The sequence below is a fragment of the Ammospiza caudacuta genome, chromosome 8 (assembly GCF_027887145.1).
Source record: "Ammospiza caudacuta isolate bAmmCau1 chromosome 8, bAmmCau1.pri, whole genome shotgun sequence".
Classification (NCBI taxonomy): Eukaryota; Metazoa; Chordata; class Aves; order Passeriformes; family Passerellidae; genus Ammospiza; species Ammospiza caudacuta.
Window position 1 is genome coordinate 22,347,273 of NC_080600.1, and position 16,434 is coordinate 22,363,706.

The 16,434-nt window shown below is 41.2% G+C and overlaps 1 protein-coding gene across 1 annotated transcript in view; it reads right to left on the reverse strand.

Annotated features, from left to right (window-relative positions):
- The window catches only part of MTX2 (metaxin 2), a 29,539-nt gene extending 15,877 nt beyond the window's left edge, over nucleotides 1-13,662 (reverse strand). Inside the window, 5 exon segments of the mRNA XM_058809551.1 lie at nucleotides 667-714; nucleotides 9,437-9,472; nucleotides 13,540-13,594; nucleotides 13,596-13,632; nucleotides 13,634-13,662. Of these exon segments, the coding sequence (XP_058665534.1) occupies nucleotides 667-714; nucleotides 9,437-9,472; nucleotides 13,540-13,594; nucleotides 13,596-13,632; nucleotides 13,634-13,662 (205 nt within the window).
- Nucleotides 13,663-16,434: the final 2,772 nt, after the last annotated feature.

The following is a 16,434-nucleotide window of genomic DNA, read 5'->3' on the forward strand; positions in this document are numbered from 1 at the left end:
TCTAATCAAAGTTAAATAAAATAGCATCTTCATATCTCCTCTGGCTAAAAAGTAGAAGTATTCAGAAACCTATAAAAGCAGCTTGCAGCTAATATTGCACACTGTGTCTAGGTCTGTCACACAAAAGAAAGATGACAAGTTCACTGCAATAAAAATTCCATGCTTAGAAGACTAGAGCTGCTACCTATTAGTCTTCATTACTTTGCAGTCTTCTGACAACTGTAGCAGGCTGCTGAGCCCCAAATGGGGGCCATAATGTGATCTGATGATATATGAAGAGCTGCTAAAGGGAGAGTGAACCATCCTAGCCTATACATTTTAACAGTTCCTTTTTACTGAGAGCCTACTTTACCACAAGACTTCAAAAATCTGCTGCCTCAGCTATTGGTGCAGTAAATCTGCCAACTGTGCCTGCAACCACATCATTTTACACCGGCTACAGCAGCCAATATAATGAGTCAATAATAAACCAAGGACCTTATAGGCCATGAATAGCTGGTTTATATTGGCAGATCCAAGCATAACTAAAACCTCTGACCAAACAAAAAAACACAAAGGACTACTTTAACAGTTTCTGTGCTTCCTTGCAGTTAATTATCTTAGTGCATATTTAATGTGTTTTCTAAAAATAAGGTAATTATTAATTGCCCAAACCAGTGTACCTACCCTTCAGTTGCTGATACAATGCAGCATTTTCAGGCCAAGGCTCTGCGGCTGTGGAAAGAGAAGATATTAATTGAGCAAGCTGAATACCAATGTGCTTATAAATGCTAACTGAACATGAGTGTTACCCAGAGCAAGAATTTAGAGTGCAAAGATGATGATGCAATATTTAGCCTGCCCTAAAAATGTCCCACTGACAAGCTCCCCTGCTGTACTTCTCTCCTGCTCACAGGGGTTCATCATGGAGAAGGAAGTCCCGGAATGGAATGTTTCAGGAAGAGTAAAATTCCAGCTACATTACAGAACAGCCTTGTAATTCTGAAGCAACTTATGCAGATATTTTCCCTTCCTAATTCTGGCCACTTCCCATCCTAATCCTAGCCACTCCCAAGAGCAACTATTTATTAAGGTACTAAATGAAGAATTCTGGAGAGAACAGAACAAGACACAGAGGAAAGAAGCACAAACCTCCAATGTGTGAAGAATGCTTTAAGGAAATAGAAAAAAGCTTTCTGCCTTTTAAAGTTGCATCCTCATGATCCTATGTAATACCCACAGAACCTGGAGCCCAGGCATCTCAAAACTCTGCCCACCAGAGCAGGACGACCAGAGCTGCCTATAACTTTAAGCTATGTACTGCTCAACCCTAAAATGGGAATGTCAATATGCATTCAAGAAACTGAATCATCAGTTCAAAACAGTTGAGCAGTTGCTAAAAAAATGAGGCAAGCAAATAAGACAATCACATCCTCCAGTTGAGAACTATTGCATGTAATCAATCATATACCATATGAATGTAAGGGAAGACAAAAATAATAATCAGTACCAATTTACTGTTAATGGTAGCATTAAGGTAACAGTTCATAACATTTTTTGTATCCATTACATTCCTTGTTAATGTCTAATTAAAAATACTGTTTTTAAATATCAGTTCAAACCTTGCATTCTACCCAGAACAGCCATTTGTAAACAAAATTTATGCTCTAATCATGTAAATTATTTTTTAAAGCAATAATGTGTATAAATAGCTATGTGTGGATCAAGCATAAATATGTCACCGGCTTAAGTAAGGCTTTGAATCTTTGCCTTTAGAACTCAAACTGAAAAAGTGCACAATTTTCTAACTATCATTCCTTTTGGATACTCATGAAGTATTAACTTTTATGGGAGTCACACAAAATGTAAAGCTTAAAACACTGTACACAGTTTTGTGAAGGTCACTGCCTCTAACATTAAGGCACAGAGCCTATCAGTGATACTAGTATGGACATGAGAAAGCAACTAATCACATTTAAGTGTCATGGAAAAATGTTTTATGTTTTATTGTAGCAGTTATTGGTTTTACACCCCACCATTAAAGTTTTGCCCTGAAGTAAAAATTCTTGACGTGGAAGTACATCTACATCTTTAAATAAAAAGAAACTAAGATAGCGTCTGCAGTACTACAACCCTAAGCATTTAAAATAATTTATCTAATATACATTTCTTCAAGTCCACTGAAGTCTTGCAGGAGCAAATGGAAGGAGGAAAATAAGAATGTTATTACTACATTTTAGCAAAATTATCAGTTCTGGACTCTGAGATACTTACAGAAGTAACTAACTGACAAAGTTACAATGATCTTGTAAATGCTCCAGCCAAACAGTGAAAACATCCTTTTTACATGCCCAAAAGGGTACAGAGACCTTCAGTTGCATGGGCCCATTCCTACTAAAACTTTTTGCCTGATCCTCTTCTGACTGAAATGTCAGATTTATAACTAATTCTTGGATTCCAGCCCAAACTGGAAGTCGCCTATTTTTTACACATGGCTGAAATATTTCTGGACTACAAAAAAATCAAACAAAAGAGCTAGGTACATTCCAAGAAATTCAGATTCTAATTCCAGTCTGATTTTGGCACTCAGCTATATGCAGCCATGGAGACAGATATAATACACACACACACATATACACCAGCTTCTTGGCACACTGAATCCAAAACCACGCTGTTGCTAAGGCATGCCATATCCCCGCTATAAAGTAAAATACAAGATTGCTTGTGTATCTTTTGCCCTTTTCAGCATAAATCTTACTTCCACAATCTACTGATCACATACTTATTTTCATTAACCATATCTGCTGACCCTAATTTTGTTAGTGATGATACAAAGTCTTTATCCCACAGCCCCAGTACACAAGAGCACCCAACTTGAGGGAAGGAAAGGACAAGGAAAGTTTAACGCCTTTGCATTCACTTACACATAGTTGTGTACTAATATGTTTCTGATGAGTAAATGAAACAAGGACAAAGAGCCAAATGAAAATCTCAGCCTTCATTATGAGTACACCTGGAACTCCAAATTTCAGCTGTTGTAAGAAAATGAATAATACACCCTGCACTTGGCACCTTACAGTCTCCAGAGTGAGGCCACAATTCTGACTGTGTTTGGATGAGGTAGACACATGCTCACAAGCCTTGAACCAAAGTCCTCAGTTCTTTGCATGCAAAGCAGATCAAAGGTAACTGATTTCACTATTTCTATACAGACTGGATTTTAAAATTATCAGTTTCACATTAAGATTCACATGTAATTACCTACATCCTAGAAAATAAACAAATTCTGCAGTATGCATTCAGAATTGCATGCAGATCACGTTCCACAATACCAGAGGTACAAATACCTGTGCAATACTCTGGAAATCAAATAATTAAATACCCATTCGCTATCTGTCCCATACCTTACAATTTCTCCTCATTCTCCCACTTCCAAGTTGTCTAGAATATGAAACATTTCTTTCTGATGAAGCAGGAAGTTTAAATACACACTGCTACGTGAGGGGTGCAGGCTCACCAAGCACAAGCTAAACTCAAGCAGGAGCTCCCATGCTGCCTCTGGTTAGTTCCAAGGTGCAGACACCAAGGGACACCAGAGCCCTGCTGGGGAAGAGAGGAGCAGGGATCACTGAAGGCTTGTCACATGTCTCCGCAAGAGGAGAAAGAGTGTAACATCTTTAATGTGCAGCAATGACTCTTGCCTTATGAATGTAGGTGAAGACATAATTTGTAGAATAATAGGCACTAATATTACACGCTGCTTCAGTTCTGTCATATTTCCAATCCATCAAGTTGATTAATGCTATAATAACTCCTCACAAACTTATCATTTGTGCACTAATGAAGTCAAATCCAGTTTATCCTTCGGCAACTATAATCTTCTGGTCTGTAGATGTTCATTTCTCTGCTAACCACGGCTACTGTGGCACTCGGTATATAAAGAGAAAATTAACAAATGCGATGTCAATTCAGCTTCAGAAGCTTTCAACACAGAATCACATTTATGTGTTAGATCCTACGCAACAGACATTTTTATCATTACTTGCTCACAGGATGAAATAACTGCCTGGAAGCATGCCTTACAGGAATAGCTTCTCTACATTTCTTAGAAATAAGGAACTATTTCATTCTTCCTTCTGCCTCTATAATCAGAGGAATTACTATTGTGTGGTTTTCAATGGGTCTGTCTCGCAGGCTTGCAGTCTTTAGTAAAAATTGTTTTCCCACCCTACTGAAACTTTTCCCATGATTAACAAATTCAAATATTTAGTCTTTCATGTGGATTGTCTGCTGTTCAGGACAATCAAATCTCATACTATTGTCTTTCCCTACTTCTCTACCACACTGCTTGTTGATTAAAACAATAATGCCAGTTATAGGAAACAGCCTATGGGAAACAATCTGTGGGATTATTCCCCCCCTCTACCTCCCCTCCATTAACAATGTCTGAAAAGGGCTTGAGTTCAAAAGTAACAGGGAAATAAGAACTAAAAAGATGTGGACACAGAAAACATCACTACATAAGCCTTGTAATCCTGGGTGCTGAGAATTCAGCAGACACAGCACCCCTACAAATGGGGAAGTCAAACAGCAAGCAAACCTACAGCAAATCTTCTTCGGTTTTGTGGATGACTAAAAATGCATGAAAATTTCACTAAGCTAAATGTATTTGTTAGTCTAAGTGTTTTACTTATTAACAGTTTAGCATACAAAATGCTGAAGATTTCAAAGTGATAACAGGGTTCTTAGTTGTCAAATTAGAAGAAAATTCTGTGAACTGGTGCGTTGCACATTCCCAGTAGAGTTTTAAGTACTCAGGTTTGTAACTACTGAAACAGATTCCTAACTCCTCACCTGTCCTATCAGAGAATGACTTAGAAAAAACTTAATTTTTGCTCTATAAAAAAAAATCTTCCAAAGCACAGAATGAATCATGACAGTCACATCAAATTCTTTGCCACTGAAGGTGCATTGCATTAGGTGCACTTTTCAGATTTTCATATTGTGTGAAATGCTTTACTTGAGCAACATTAAGATATTCAAATAACAACTTGATTTCAATGTTTCCAGATGTTTCAGACTGACATTTCAATAACAGGACTTCACCTACCCAAATACTTTTGGGACAGTAAGAGAAAAGAACACAAATATGCTGTAAGCAGACTCAAGAGCACTGAACCCCACTACCAGCAGGGGATCAATCAGCAGCTCACCTGAAGCCTACACAGTTCCAACTAAAGCTCTCAAACAGGACATACTACACTTGCCCACTGGTGAACCTCAATTCAAAGAATGAGAGGCTGCACTAACACTCCCCCAGTGAAGTCTGCTCAAGAGGAAGCACCATATCACTAAGATGCTCTACAGTACCTCAGCCCCACCAACTCCTTGGTCAGAATCTATTTATGACTGCACAAAACTTGATTTCAACTTCTACACTCTGAATTACTGGGAAACTCTTTATCCTGTGTCAGTGCTGCCAGGATGTATGGGGGAAACAAACATTTTTATCCACCTTCCCCCAGCAGCTTCATGATGATGAAAGAGATGTAATGAAATAAATGGTTTACAGTTATGCCTTTAATCCTCTTACTTAAAAAATAAGACTCTGACTGTGAAAATGAGAAGACAAAATACTTTGCATGTTAAACTGTGGAATATGCTAAACAACAATTTAGCCACTTCAGTGGTCTAGTAAGAATAGCCAGTTTCAGCAATAGGGCAGGCAGTGTGATTTGCCCTGTAGTCTGCCACTAGTTTAGCTTGCTGGCAAGCTGTGACATTCTTGAACACCAGCCACAGACAAAAGCCAGAGAGCTCTAGACCCAGGCATCAAGATGTTCCCTCCTGAATGAGAAATGAAGTCATCAACAAGTTAGAAGTTTTTAGGAAAATACTCAACTTGAAATTAGTCTGTTCCCAGCTCTCAGCAATACCATAGAATTCTGTTGGAACAAGAATATTTTTGGAAGGCAATGCAGATTGGAATATTTTTCTGTTATAAAAGCAGCCTATGCCTAATAGGAATCAAGGCTAATAACCAGTAAATCAAGATAATTACTGCCCCAAATCTCCTCCAAATAAAGTTTACTATATTCTCAGTTTGCCATGATTCTCAGTTTATTCTGTGACACCTTCTGTTTCTGTCAATGCAGTATTCAGCTGACTAACAATCTCTTCCACACAGCTCACTGTGTGCTGCTGTGTAGGCAAGGCTGGGATCTGGCCTGGGAATATTTGACCTTCGTTAACACAGCAACTTATGAAATATTATGAAGTTGTTATGGATCATATAAAAATAAAGACTAGTCCTTCTCTAAAATCACCACATTTGCATGGATCACTTTTCTTTTTGTTACATTTTTCTTGAACACTTTGATACTAAACTTACATTAAAAAAAAATACACTAAAACATCTGTATTTACCAGTTTGGCTCACTTGGCATTAAAGGCCTGCTGTAAGAGCCAAGAGGCAAGATACCTTCTATTAAAAACAAGCAAACAAAAATACTTGGCATTAATCTGAATCACTGTATTGCAGTATTACAGCTGGAGAGATTAACTTACACATTATTTTCACACAGCTTCCTTTAGCCTCTCCCTAGGTACAGATTTGATTAAAATATGAGGATTCTAAAAACTGCTTTTTCACAAGAGTAAACACTAAAAAGAAATTCAGTCTTACATCTGGGCAACATCTATATCCAACACTGTTATTTACAAGTCTCTAAATGTCATGAAGCAAACATCACAACAATCAGCAAGAAAAGTTACCCTTTTTGGTTTCCAAAGACTGGGGACATGGGGGGGACCTGCTGCTCAATACCAAAGAATCACAGAATATTCTGAGATGGAAAGGACCACAATGTTCTAAATTTAGTAACCAAACGAAAAACACATGTAAAGCTATTCCCCAGACTGCAGAAACAAGGAAGATTTCTAAGTCATTTGATGTTAAAATGCATCAAAGAAACAGTTCTTACTCTTTTAACATAAATCTGTATTTTCAAGCAACAATACATTGTTTAAAAAGAAAATTCCAGGAACTGATGTGTTTCTAGTATTCAGGAAATAAGTGGAGGGGTACATTTTGACCAATACAGTGAAGCTGCAGCCACTTTGGAACCAAAGCAGTTAAATGTCTACATCTCATACATTAAGAGTGATCAATAAAGGAAGTACAAGAAAGTTGTGAATAAGCTTCCTTAAGACCCACCACTTCAACCCACCCACACTGGGTACACATCAATTTCATGTAATTGCCTGATCCTATAAACTAACAAGAGCCAAGAAAAAACGAAAGCATCAGCAACTCCCTGGCTCTGCTGAAAAAGGACCAAAGCATGTTTCATACTGCCTTGCCAAACGAAAACCAACTTTCACACTAGTTAAACACCTTGCATTAAATCATGTATCAAATAATTACATCATTTGCTCAAATATGTCCCTGGCCTCCTCTGTAGAGATATTACAATTCAAATAAAACATGACTGTCCAGTAATTATTGATTGAGCAGATATTCAATGTAAAGTCTCAATCTCAGCAGCAATTCTCAAACTTGAGTTTCCTGTAGCTATACCACTATGAGAGTCAGCATGAGACATTACTGCAGCAGCCATTTAACATGACATAATCTGCTTCTTCACCCTCCAAGAAAGCTATTAATTGCATGTATTTAAGCATTAGTGCAATTCTGTTACTGTCTTTGAGCTGACTTTCAGGAGTGTACACATCTGTGGTTCAATCCTCCAGGGTGCTTCGCACTCTTGCTGCTCGGGCAGGCCACAGGAGGGAGATCCTGTCAGGAGACGAGGCCAAAAAGATCTCAACAAAACCAAGTCCATAAATAAAAGTTGTTCCTAAATCAACATCTGGATTTCTTCAGAAAAATCAGACAGCGTGCCAGCTAAATGATCGCAAAAGATTTATTTATAAAGTCCTGACAAGCTGGAGTTATTTTACTTATTTCTGATATTCAGCATAAGTGCTCCATCTCAAAGAAGCTCTGTAATTCTTGAAATTATCTTTTTATAGATCTCTAAATCAATCCCTTCCCTCTGTGCTACTTAACTCCCTTGCTCCTCTTTGGTCCTGACCCAAGAAGTCAAACTTCAAGCACAGGAGCTGTGAAGAGCAGGACAGTGGAGCTTTGATACTTATTAATGCCTTATTGGACTGGAACATTTCTTAGCCATGATATCTACATTTGTAGATATGTACATTTTTAAATCAATCCTTTGAAAGCCCTCCTAGATTGTGACCCCTCTTTCTGTGGCAGTCTGAACTCTTCCTCCCCTGAAGATGTCTGGCAGGCAGTCTGACCGCCTCTTCTGTAGAGCGCCCCAAGGAGCTCCCAGCTCCCTCGTTCACAGCACCCCTCCTCTGGTCCACACACATCTGTCCCACCAGACAGGACCTCAGCATCCCATAGCTGCTCCAAAAGCTGCTTCCCACACAATTCCAGCTCACCCAGCCCTGGCCCCTCCGGCCTTTCATTAAGGCTCCCCTCCACTGTCTCATTCCCATAGCCCTGAGCACAGCAGCACCAGTCCTGCAGAGGTGCCAGATGAGCTGAGCTCTGCAGGCAGGAGAGCTCTGCAGGGTACAAGTGCAGACAGCCAGCACTCTGCAGCCAGCCAGGGGAAGATGCTGCCTTAGGGCTCTGGGCCTTTAAACCAGCCACAGCAGACAGTGGCATTTGCCACAGCACCTCTCACACTCTCCCTCACCTCTGGGAAACACTGCACACTCCCTGCTTCAGAACCTGAAAACATTATCCTGCTCCCTTAATCATACCCTCACAGTCTCCCTCATTTCTTTTCCAAGGCCTTCAGTGAGAGCACTCCAATGCATCCAGAGTTCCTCCAATATAGCATTCAAATGCCAAAAAAACCAAACATGCAGTTGAGCTTTGGAAGCTCTTGCTAGGAATGCAAACACTACATTGGCTTCACTGTCATTATACCACAGCTAGAAGGCAGAACTGTTAAAAATTCCCACCTCTCAGCATTTTTACTTTCTAATTCAGAATGTACAAACCAAATTTTTTTTAGTTGAGCTCCCATCCTCCCCAATAAGACTTGTCCTGCATTCTCTGCAGCATCATTGGCATTTTTCCTTTGATGTTTCCAATGGTTCCTGAGCATTTCATGGGTTTTATTACTACATATAACTTCTTATGCTTTGTGTTAAAACATCCACGTTCATGTGATATCTATGTCATCTTCTTAATAACTAAAGCCCAGAATGCCAAAGTAATAATAATAAAAATTTGAGAGCATGGTGTGTACCTTTTTTATCCTCACCATGGCTTGCATGTAGCTGCAGTTTCTCACTCCCTTTCAAAAGAGACAGCTGAAAATGCCCAGCAGCGTACAACATGTGATGCCTGCTCAACTAAAGCAAAGAACAGCAACCAAGCTCTTTCATTTATTCTTGTTTTGAAAAGGTGACTCACCTGGTCCAAACCTACAGGAACAGACCAGGTTGATGCCTGAGATCAGTCAGAGAACAGAGCACCCAAGGACCAGAGACAAAAAATGAGTGAGAAAGAGAAGAAAAATCTGATTTCTCTCCAAAGTTGCTCCCATTATTTGCTTTTTTTCTTCCTGTGACCTCTTGAGCTGAGGCTCCAAAACATCACTCCCATCCAAACCACTTGCCATGGTTTCATCAGCCAAGGAAAATTTACTTTCCAATTCAAACTGGACAGTATCAAAAGAGGTGCTACATTTGGTTCACTGATTTTGTTAGCATTATTTCTAGAGCAATCTCATTTCTGGAATGAGAAAAGAAGACATTGCTTTAACAGAAAACATGTAACAATAAAATGCTGATTAGAGAAAGACTGCTTAGTCTTAATGGAGACAGAAACAATTAAAGAAGCATGCTCTATTATAAACTGTAATTATGCTGCTGCTTAAAAACAAGAAATAACAATATTTCAAAATGAAATATGTACTATACTACAATAATTGTGAAAGTAATGTTTTCCCTGACCCAAAAAAATAGATTGGATAAGCAATCCACTCAAAGGATTGGTGGAAACCAAGTCATGAAACATGTCTGAGCATAAATTGGCAGGAGAGACATAAGAAACTTGCTTATTGAAACTGAACAGGAGTTAAAAGGGATTCCTTTCAGCTTGATTACCAAATGAAAAGCACACATGTAAAAGACTCTGGAAGATAAAATCATGTAGCCTGACAAATTTGGTATTTTCAAATAAACTTGAATTTTTCACTACAAGAACTTCTGCAGCAGGCTTAAACAATCTCTGCTGACAACAACCTATTTTAAGCAAGAATAACAATTTTTTTCACCTCACACATGGAGGAAGTGCTAACCTACGTGCATTTTGATGCACAAAATGCATACTCAGTTTGAATATCATGTCTTCATGAATGGGAACCATTTAGGTGGTCAGGTTCTGCTCCCAATGAATTTTTCTCACTCAGATTGAAGCTTGTCTCAATGCACAAAACATGCATGTCAAAGATTTATTTGTACTCTGGCAGGCCACACTGGAGGCAGACTCACTATGAACATCAAATACCTTAAGGCAGAAGGGCACCTGCTTTTCACACTGCATTCATTTCCCTTAGTATTAAAACCAGCCTGAGACCCTTGGACATAACAGCAATAAACAGAAGTCATTTTCCAGAGATCAAAGGACAAGCAACGATTATTATTTTCTCTCTTTTGATCGCTGACCTAAAACTAATGTATTTTGGGGGAAAAAATAAAGCATATTGGATAATTCAGTGATCAATTAAATGTATGTTCAACAATCATTTAGAGATTATTTGAGCAGTCAGCTTCTCAAAACTACTAGAGTGAGATTAATGTTGTAGACCACTTGAAAGCTGGCACTCTAATTCTTCTTACAGCATAAACATTCATTTCCTATCCTGTTAATATGTGATTGATGCTGAGCTACTCTAAATAAATTCTCTACCATATTATTCAATTAATATTTTCTACAGTTTAGAAATGGATGATTTAAACTGTGATGCCTCTTTTTCATGAATGCTTACAACTCACGAGGCTATGGAAGCACTTGTTTATTATTCCTTGAGACATAACATCAGCCTCTTTGTATTTCTGAACGAGCAAATGGTTGAATGCCACTAATGCAAGCATGACACTCCACACAGGTGATTCGGTCATTGTCTTGTGTTTAATCATTAAAGCATTAGAGCAGGAGGCTGTGCCCAGCATGGTCAGGGGAATGCATGCTGCTCAGAGAGGATGCAGAATTACTGCAGCACTGCAAGCACTGAGAACTGATGGGCACAGAACCCCTGAGGCTGGAAGGCACTTCTGGGATGCCCATGGGAAGCCACAGCACGCTGCCCACCTCCACTCTCCTCCAGGGATGGAGACTCCACAACTGCACTGGGCAATCTGCTCCAATGCTAAATCATCCTCACACTGAAAGAAGGTTTTCTTACATTCAGAAGAAGGTGTTTTCTGTGTTTCAGTTTCTGCTGAGATGGTGAAGAGAATGCACAAGGCACACACAAAGCGAAGATAGGTAATACTTTAAAAAAATCCAAATACATACACAAAAAGTTGCTGTGTAAAAGAAAATTCTGATCCTCTTCTCTACTAAAACCCTCTCCTAAGCTTTTAAAACATTTCTAGAAAACAAATTATGCTGAGCCAATTATCTAAAATACTTGTACATAAGGACCCATGCATTATAGCTGTTATACGTTAAGAGCAGCAGCAGCTCATTTCAACTGCTGCGACAAAGGCACATCTTCATGTACAGGAACCCAATGAAAAGCCAATAAAATTTCATTTTCAGGAACATGGAAAAAATTCTCAATCATTCACAAGCACAGATATGGGATAAGATGCCATTAAAACAAGTGTCATTGTTAAGCAGTATTCTTTCCTTGTAGAAACATCATTTTTCTTCCTCACTAATATTCCTAGATCTGGGGGATATTTTCTTAGTACCAGAATTAAATACTCCCTGTGTCTGGGTTAACATCTCAGGAAATTCAGCTGTGTGGTGGGCATTGGCCAAGATCCTGGTTAACCTTTAAATTTAAAAATTCTTTCATATTAACAAATTGAGCAATGAACTGCAAATATGAGCAATGTTGCCATTATTTACTTTCAATCTGGACCTGGTGCCTCATACAGACAAGCTACAAAGGTCACAACCCACTGGCAAATGTATCTTTTATTTTTAAGGCACATAACTGCTTTTGAAACTGTGAAACAACAGCTTTTTGAATAACAGAGCAATAAGATGCCTACATACAGTATAGTCTTGAGTTTGTGTTTATAATTCCAGAAGAAATAAGTATTAGCAAGCTGTCACTCTAGAATATTCATAAAGGTTACTAAGGAGACAGAAGAATCAAGATTCAGTCATGTACACCATTATCCTTGTATTTCACAATATAAATAAAATATGCTAAAAGCAAGTAAATACCCTATTCTCCACATTCCAAGGATGCAGAGCTCTGGCCTTCAACATAAGCATGGCTTGCGCTAACATCTGAGTATTAGTAAGTGCCAACTCAAGAGGCCAGCACAACTTTCAAGCTTGTCCATGGGTGCCTCTACAGACCCAGACTGAAGAGCCACCACCCTCACATGACTTACAAGTCAGGGTACGCTCATAATAGAGATCCTTATGTGGAGGCCTCTATCAAGTGGCAGAAGACCCAGCTCCGGAGACAAAACTCCAGCATCCTCCTCAACAGGTCAGTATTAATCAACACACTGCTCCCTTGCAGTATTTATTGTCTGGCAGTTTGCACAGCAGCAAAAATTCCAAAACAGGGACTAAGAAGAAAGGAGAAACTGACCAAGGCACTTATTTTAAGCATGCAACACACTACCTGGCTTTTGAACTTCCTAGCCAGGCATTATCTACGGTTCATGTTTTGGTTTTTTCCTTGAGAGCACATTATTATAATTTCTTGCTAAACAGCTCCACAGTGACACACACTTTCGGTTTTAGCTCAAGGTCACGTCCGGCGCAGACGGCGCAGCTGAAGCGGCTCCCGGGAGCACCGACAGGCAGCAAAAGTCCCGCCACACGCCGGAGCCTCCCCGCACAGGGGACACCGGGGCACTGGGACACCGGGGACACTGGGACACCGGGACACAGAGCGCACCGCGGGGCACGGCGCCGCACCGAGCCCTCCCACGCAGCGCGGCTCGGCGCCAGCTGCCGCAATTATAAACATGGTGTGCTGGACCACTGAAGTAAACGAATCAGTTTCAAAGAAGTGATTAAATGAAAGTAACGAAGCGCGCCGGCACAGCCGGGTTAGGGAGCCCATACAGGAGGACCTGGTGGCCGCGCACGGCCGTGCTCGCAGAGGAGGCGTGTAGCGGGACCTGGCCCCGTGCTCCGGGCCGGGCTCCGTGCGGCACCGCTCGGTACGGCCGCCCCCCGCCCGCCACAGCGCCCTCCCCGCGGCCCCATCCCAGGGGTCACCCCGGCACCGAGGCCGCGGGATCCCAGCGCCGCCGCCCTCACCCCGCGGCTCGGAGCGCGGCCCCGGCGTCCCGCCCGCCCCCGCCCCTTACCGGCCAGCTGAGTCACGAAGGCCTCGGCCACCAGCGACATGTCGCGGAGGGAGGGCGCTGCGCGGGCGGGCCGAGGGCACGCACAGGAACTGGGCCGCGCCGCCGGCGGGGCAGCGACTGCATCCGGGGCCGGGGCGGGGCCCGCGGCTCCCACGCCCGCGGGGCGCAGCGCCGGGCCGGCCGGCGGGGCGGGAGCGCCGGGGATGCTCTCGGGGGAATTCCCGAGCACCCGGCCTGGCAGCCAGTCACTGTCCTCCGTTTCCCGAGCACCCCGGGCTGGCAGCCACAGTCAGTGCCCTCCGTTATCCCTGCCCGAGGGCAAAGCTCGGGCGCTCCCGGCCGTGCACTGCCTGCTCAGCCTCTGCCCCCTCAGCTTGGACATGGGGCACAAGGGAACGGAACCCCAAACACTTCCCGAAGCGTCTCGGGGACAGTGGGTTACATATAAAGGGTATAGCTCCCTTTTCTTCGTCTTAAGGCTGGGAGTCTTAATTCCAGAAGACAAACTCTGCTTTTTGGAAAGTATACTTTGCCTTGAAGCAACCATAAATTTCTTGGTTTTAAATCTGTAATATAAAGACTACCTAAGTGTTGGAAAATGCTATAAAATTACATACTCAGTATGTTGATTGCTGAGAAGATAAAGGATATGTGAATTACTTGTTTCATTATCTTGCAGTCCCTCTTGATCCTCATTCCTTTAGCCACACTTTATTAAGAATTAGAATATCTCATTTTATCAAGTATGACTTACTCTACTGTGAAGGACAGATAGCACAACATTTCAGTCTTGTAAAATTTTAAATATTTTATGTACAAAGGACATGGGACATAAACATGTAATAATGTTTGTAAAGTGTGTGAAACTCCCCCAGTGACACTTACTCTTGAATTACTCTAAACATGAATATATTGAATATATTCTTCACATGATAGTGGAAGCATGCTATTAGAGCAGTAGCAAAAGCAGAAGAGCCAGTAGATACATTGGAACAAAGGACCGAGGACTTAGAACAGTGAAGTTTAAGAGAACTGATTATTTTAAATGCTGATGAAAGCTACATTTCTAATTAGAGCTGTAAGTTGAATAGCATTGAAATTACAGAAACTCCGAGCAGTCTTGAGAAGCTGAGTGGCTTTGCATTAAGAGATTGCAAGAGTCTAAATTAAGCTGGTTTGTGCTGTTTGAGTCTTTTCATTATCAGAACTACTTAGAAGGCTAAAAACACAAGCCATGGGGCAAAAACTTGAACTAAGGATAGGCTAGGCCAAATCCATATCATAGCAGCCACTTAAAAAATAATGTTTCTTTGAAGAGCTCCGTTTGATACAAAGATGCCATCTGCAGAAATGGAGGCAGATGATGCAAAATAAATCAGGGTACAAAAATCAGGATGTAATCTAGCAAGTATGAACAAATAAATATCAACAGCAATCTGCTGCTAAATCCAAACAATTAGCCGAAACAGGAGGAAAACTGAGTGGTGCTGAGGCCATGCCTCCAACAAGTGGCAGAAGAACACAGACGGTCAGGCTTCTGTCTCTGGGACAGGAGACTGGGGCAGTAGTTTTGTTTCTGCATTCCCAGTCCTCCTCCCTGCTCAAATGAAAGGACTGTTTCAGCAGAGCACCTTGTATGAAATCCTCCAGGGATATCTCCAGGGACAATAGATGGGAGCAATGGAACTGACTGCATCCCTACCTTCTACTTTATTCAGCATGCCTCTCTCCTCCAGCTTTTCAGGGAAATGCATCAGTCTCATGATGAAGCCTGGCTTCCTGCAGGATCTGCGTGTGAGTTGTTTCTTCAGATGGCCTCACCATTAACAAACTTCATTGTGGTAATTCTTGCTCCATGCCACGGAAAGCTCCCTAGTTTCCACGGATTTCAAAGGCTTCACAGCAGATCTCAAGGTGCTAGTCCCTGTGATTTCAGTGCAGAGAAGGATGAGCTTCCAGCTGGGTTTTCAAGGGAACCTAAAAGCAGAACCACACTGTCCCGTGTGCTTCACATTTCAGAAAGTCCCTCAATGAGAAATGCTTACACAGGCACACCAAAAATGGAGTTCCATTTTCTCATAGCCCATCTCTCCACTGGGCTGCCTGTAAGGTATTAGTTGCTAGGGTTAAACTGCAGGTGAAACAGGTCTAGGACATATATACATACATACATTGCATTTTAAATAGTGTGGAACTTGAATAGGATTAATATTCTGCCTAGGAAAAAGCAACTGTTCTTATTAGTTCCTTTAATTAGTTCCCTTAATCAATTATTTTGGCAGTTTTTAACATCTCTTTTTCTCTGTTAATATTTTACAAAATGTATGGCTAACAATAACAATACCTTTATCTGCAGAATGGTCCTTTGCAGATACGATTGTTAGGAATATTTTACAAAAGGAATTGTGACATAGATGACAACAAAAACTTTTGGTCTTGTGCATTTTCTCAAGCTGCTTGCTATATAACACTATTTTTGGCCATTCAAATTACAGTCTAGCTAGCCATATGGATGAATGGATGACAGTAGATAAGATTAAACAAATCACCAGAAAATGAAGGCATTTAAATTAGTTTCTCCCAAACTGAGAATGCTGCTAGGTGTCACATGCTGTTCTCAAGTTCATGAAGCACATTATGGGCTAAGTCCAGTTTAAGGTGGATACAAGAGTATTGTATCAGCCCAACACTGATTGCAAATATTCCTCTTCAGAGAACTGTTGAGGTGGTAGAGGACACTGCAGAGCTGATCTGTGTTGCAGTATAACCTTTCTTCGTCCCAAGACAGCAAGTTTGGGCCACGTGCTGCTCAGCAGGCCTCATCAGAGCACTTTCTCAGTGCACAGCTGGGGATGTCTGCCCAAAACACTGCCCTGCATTTCCACAGAGCAGGTC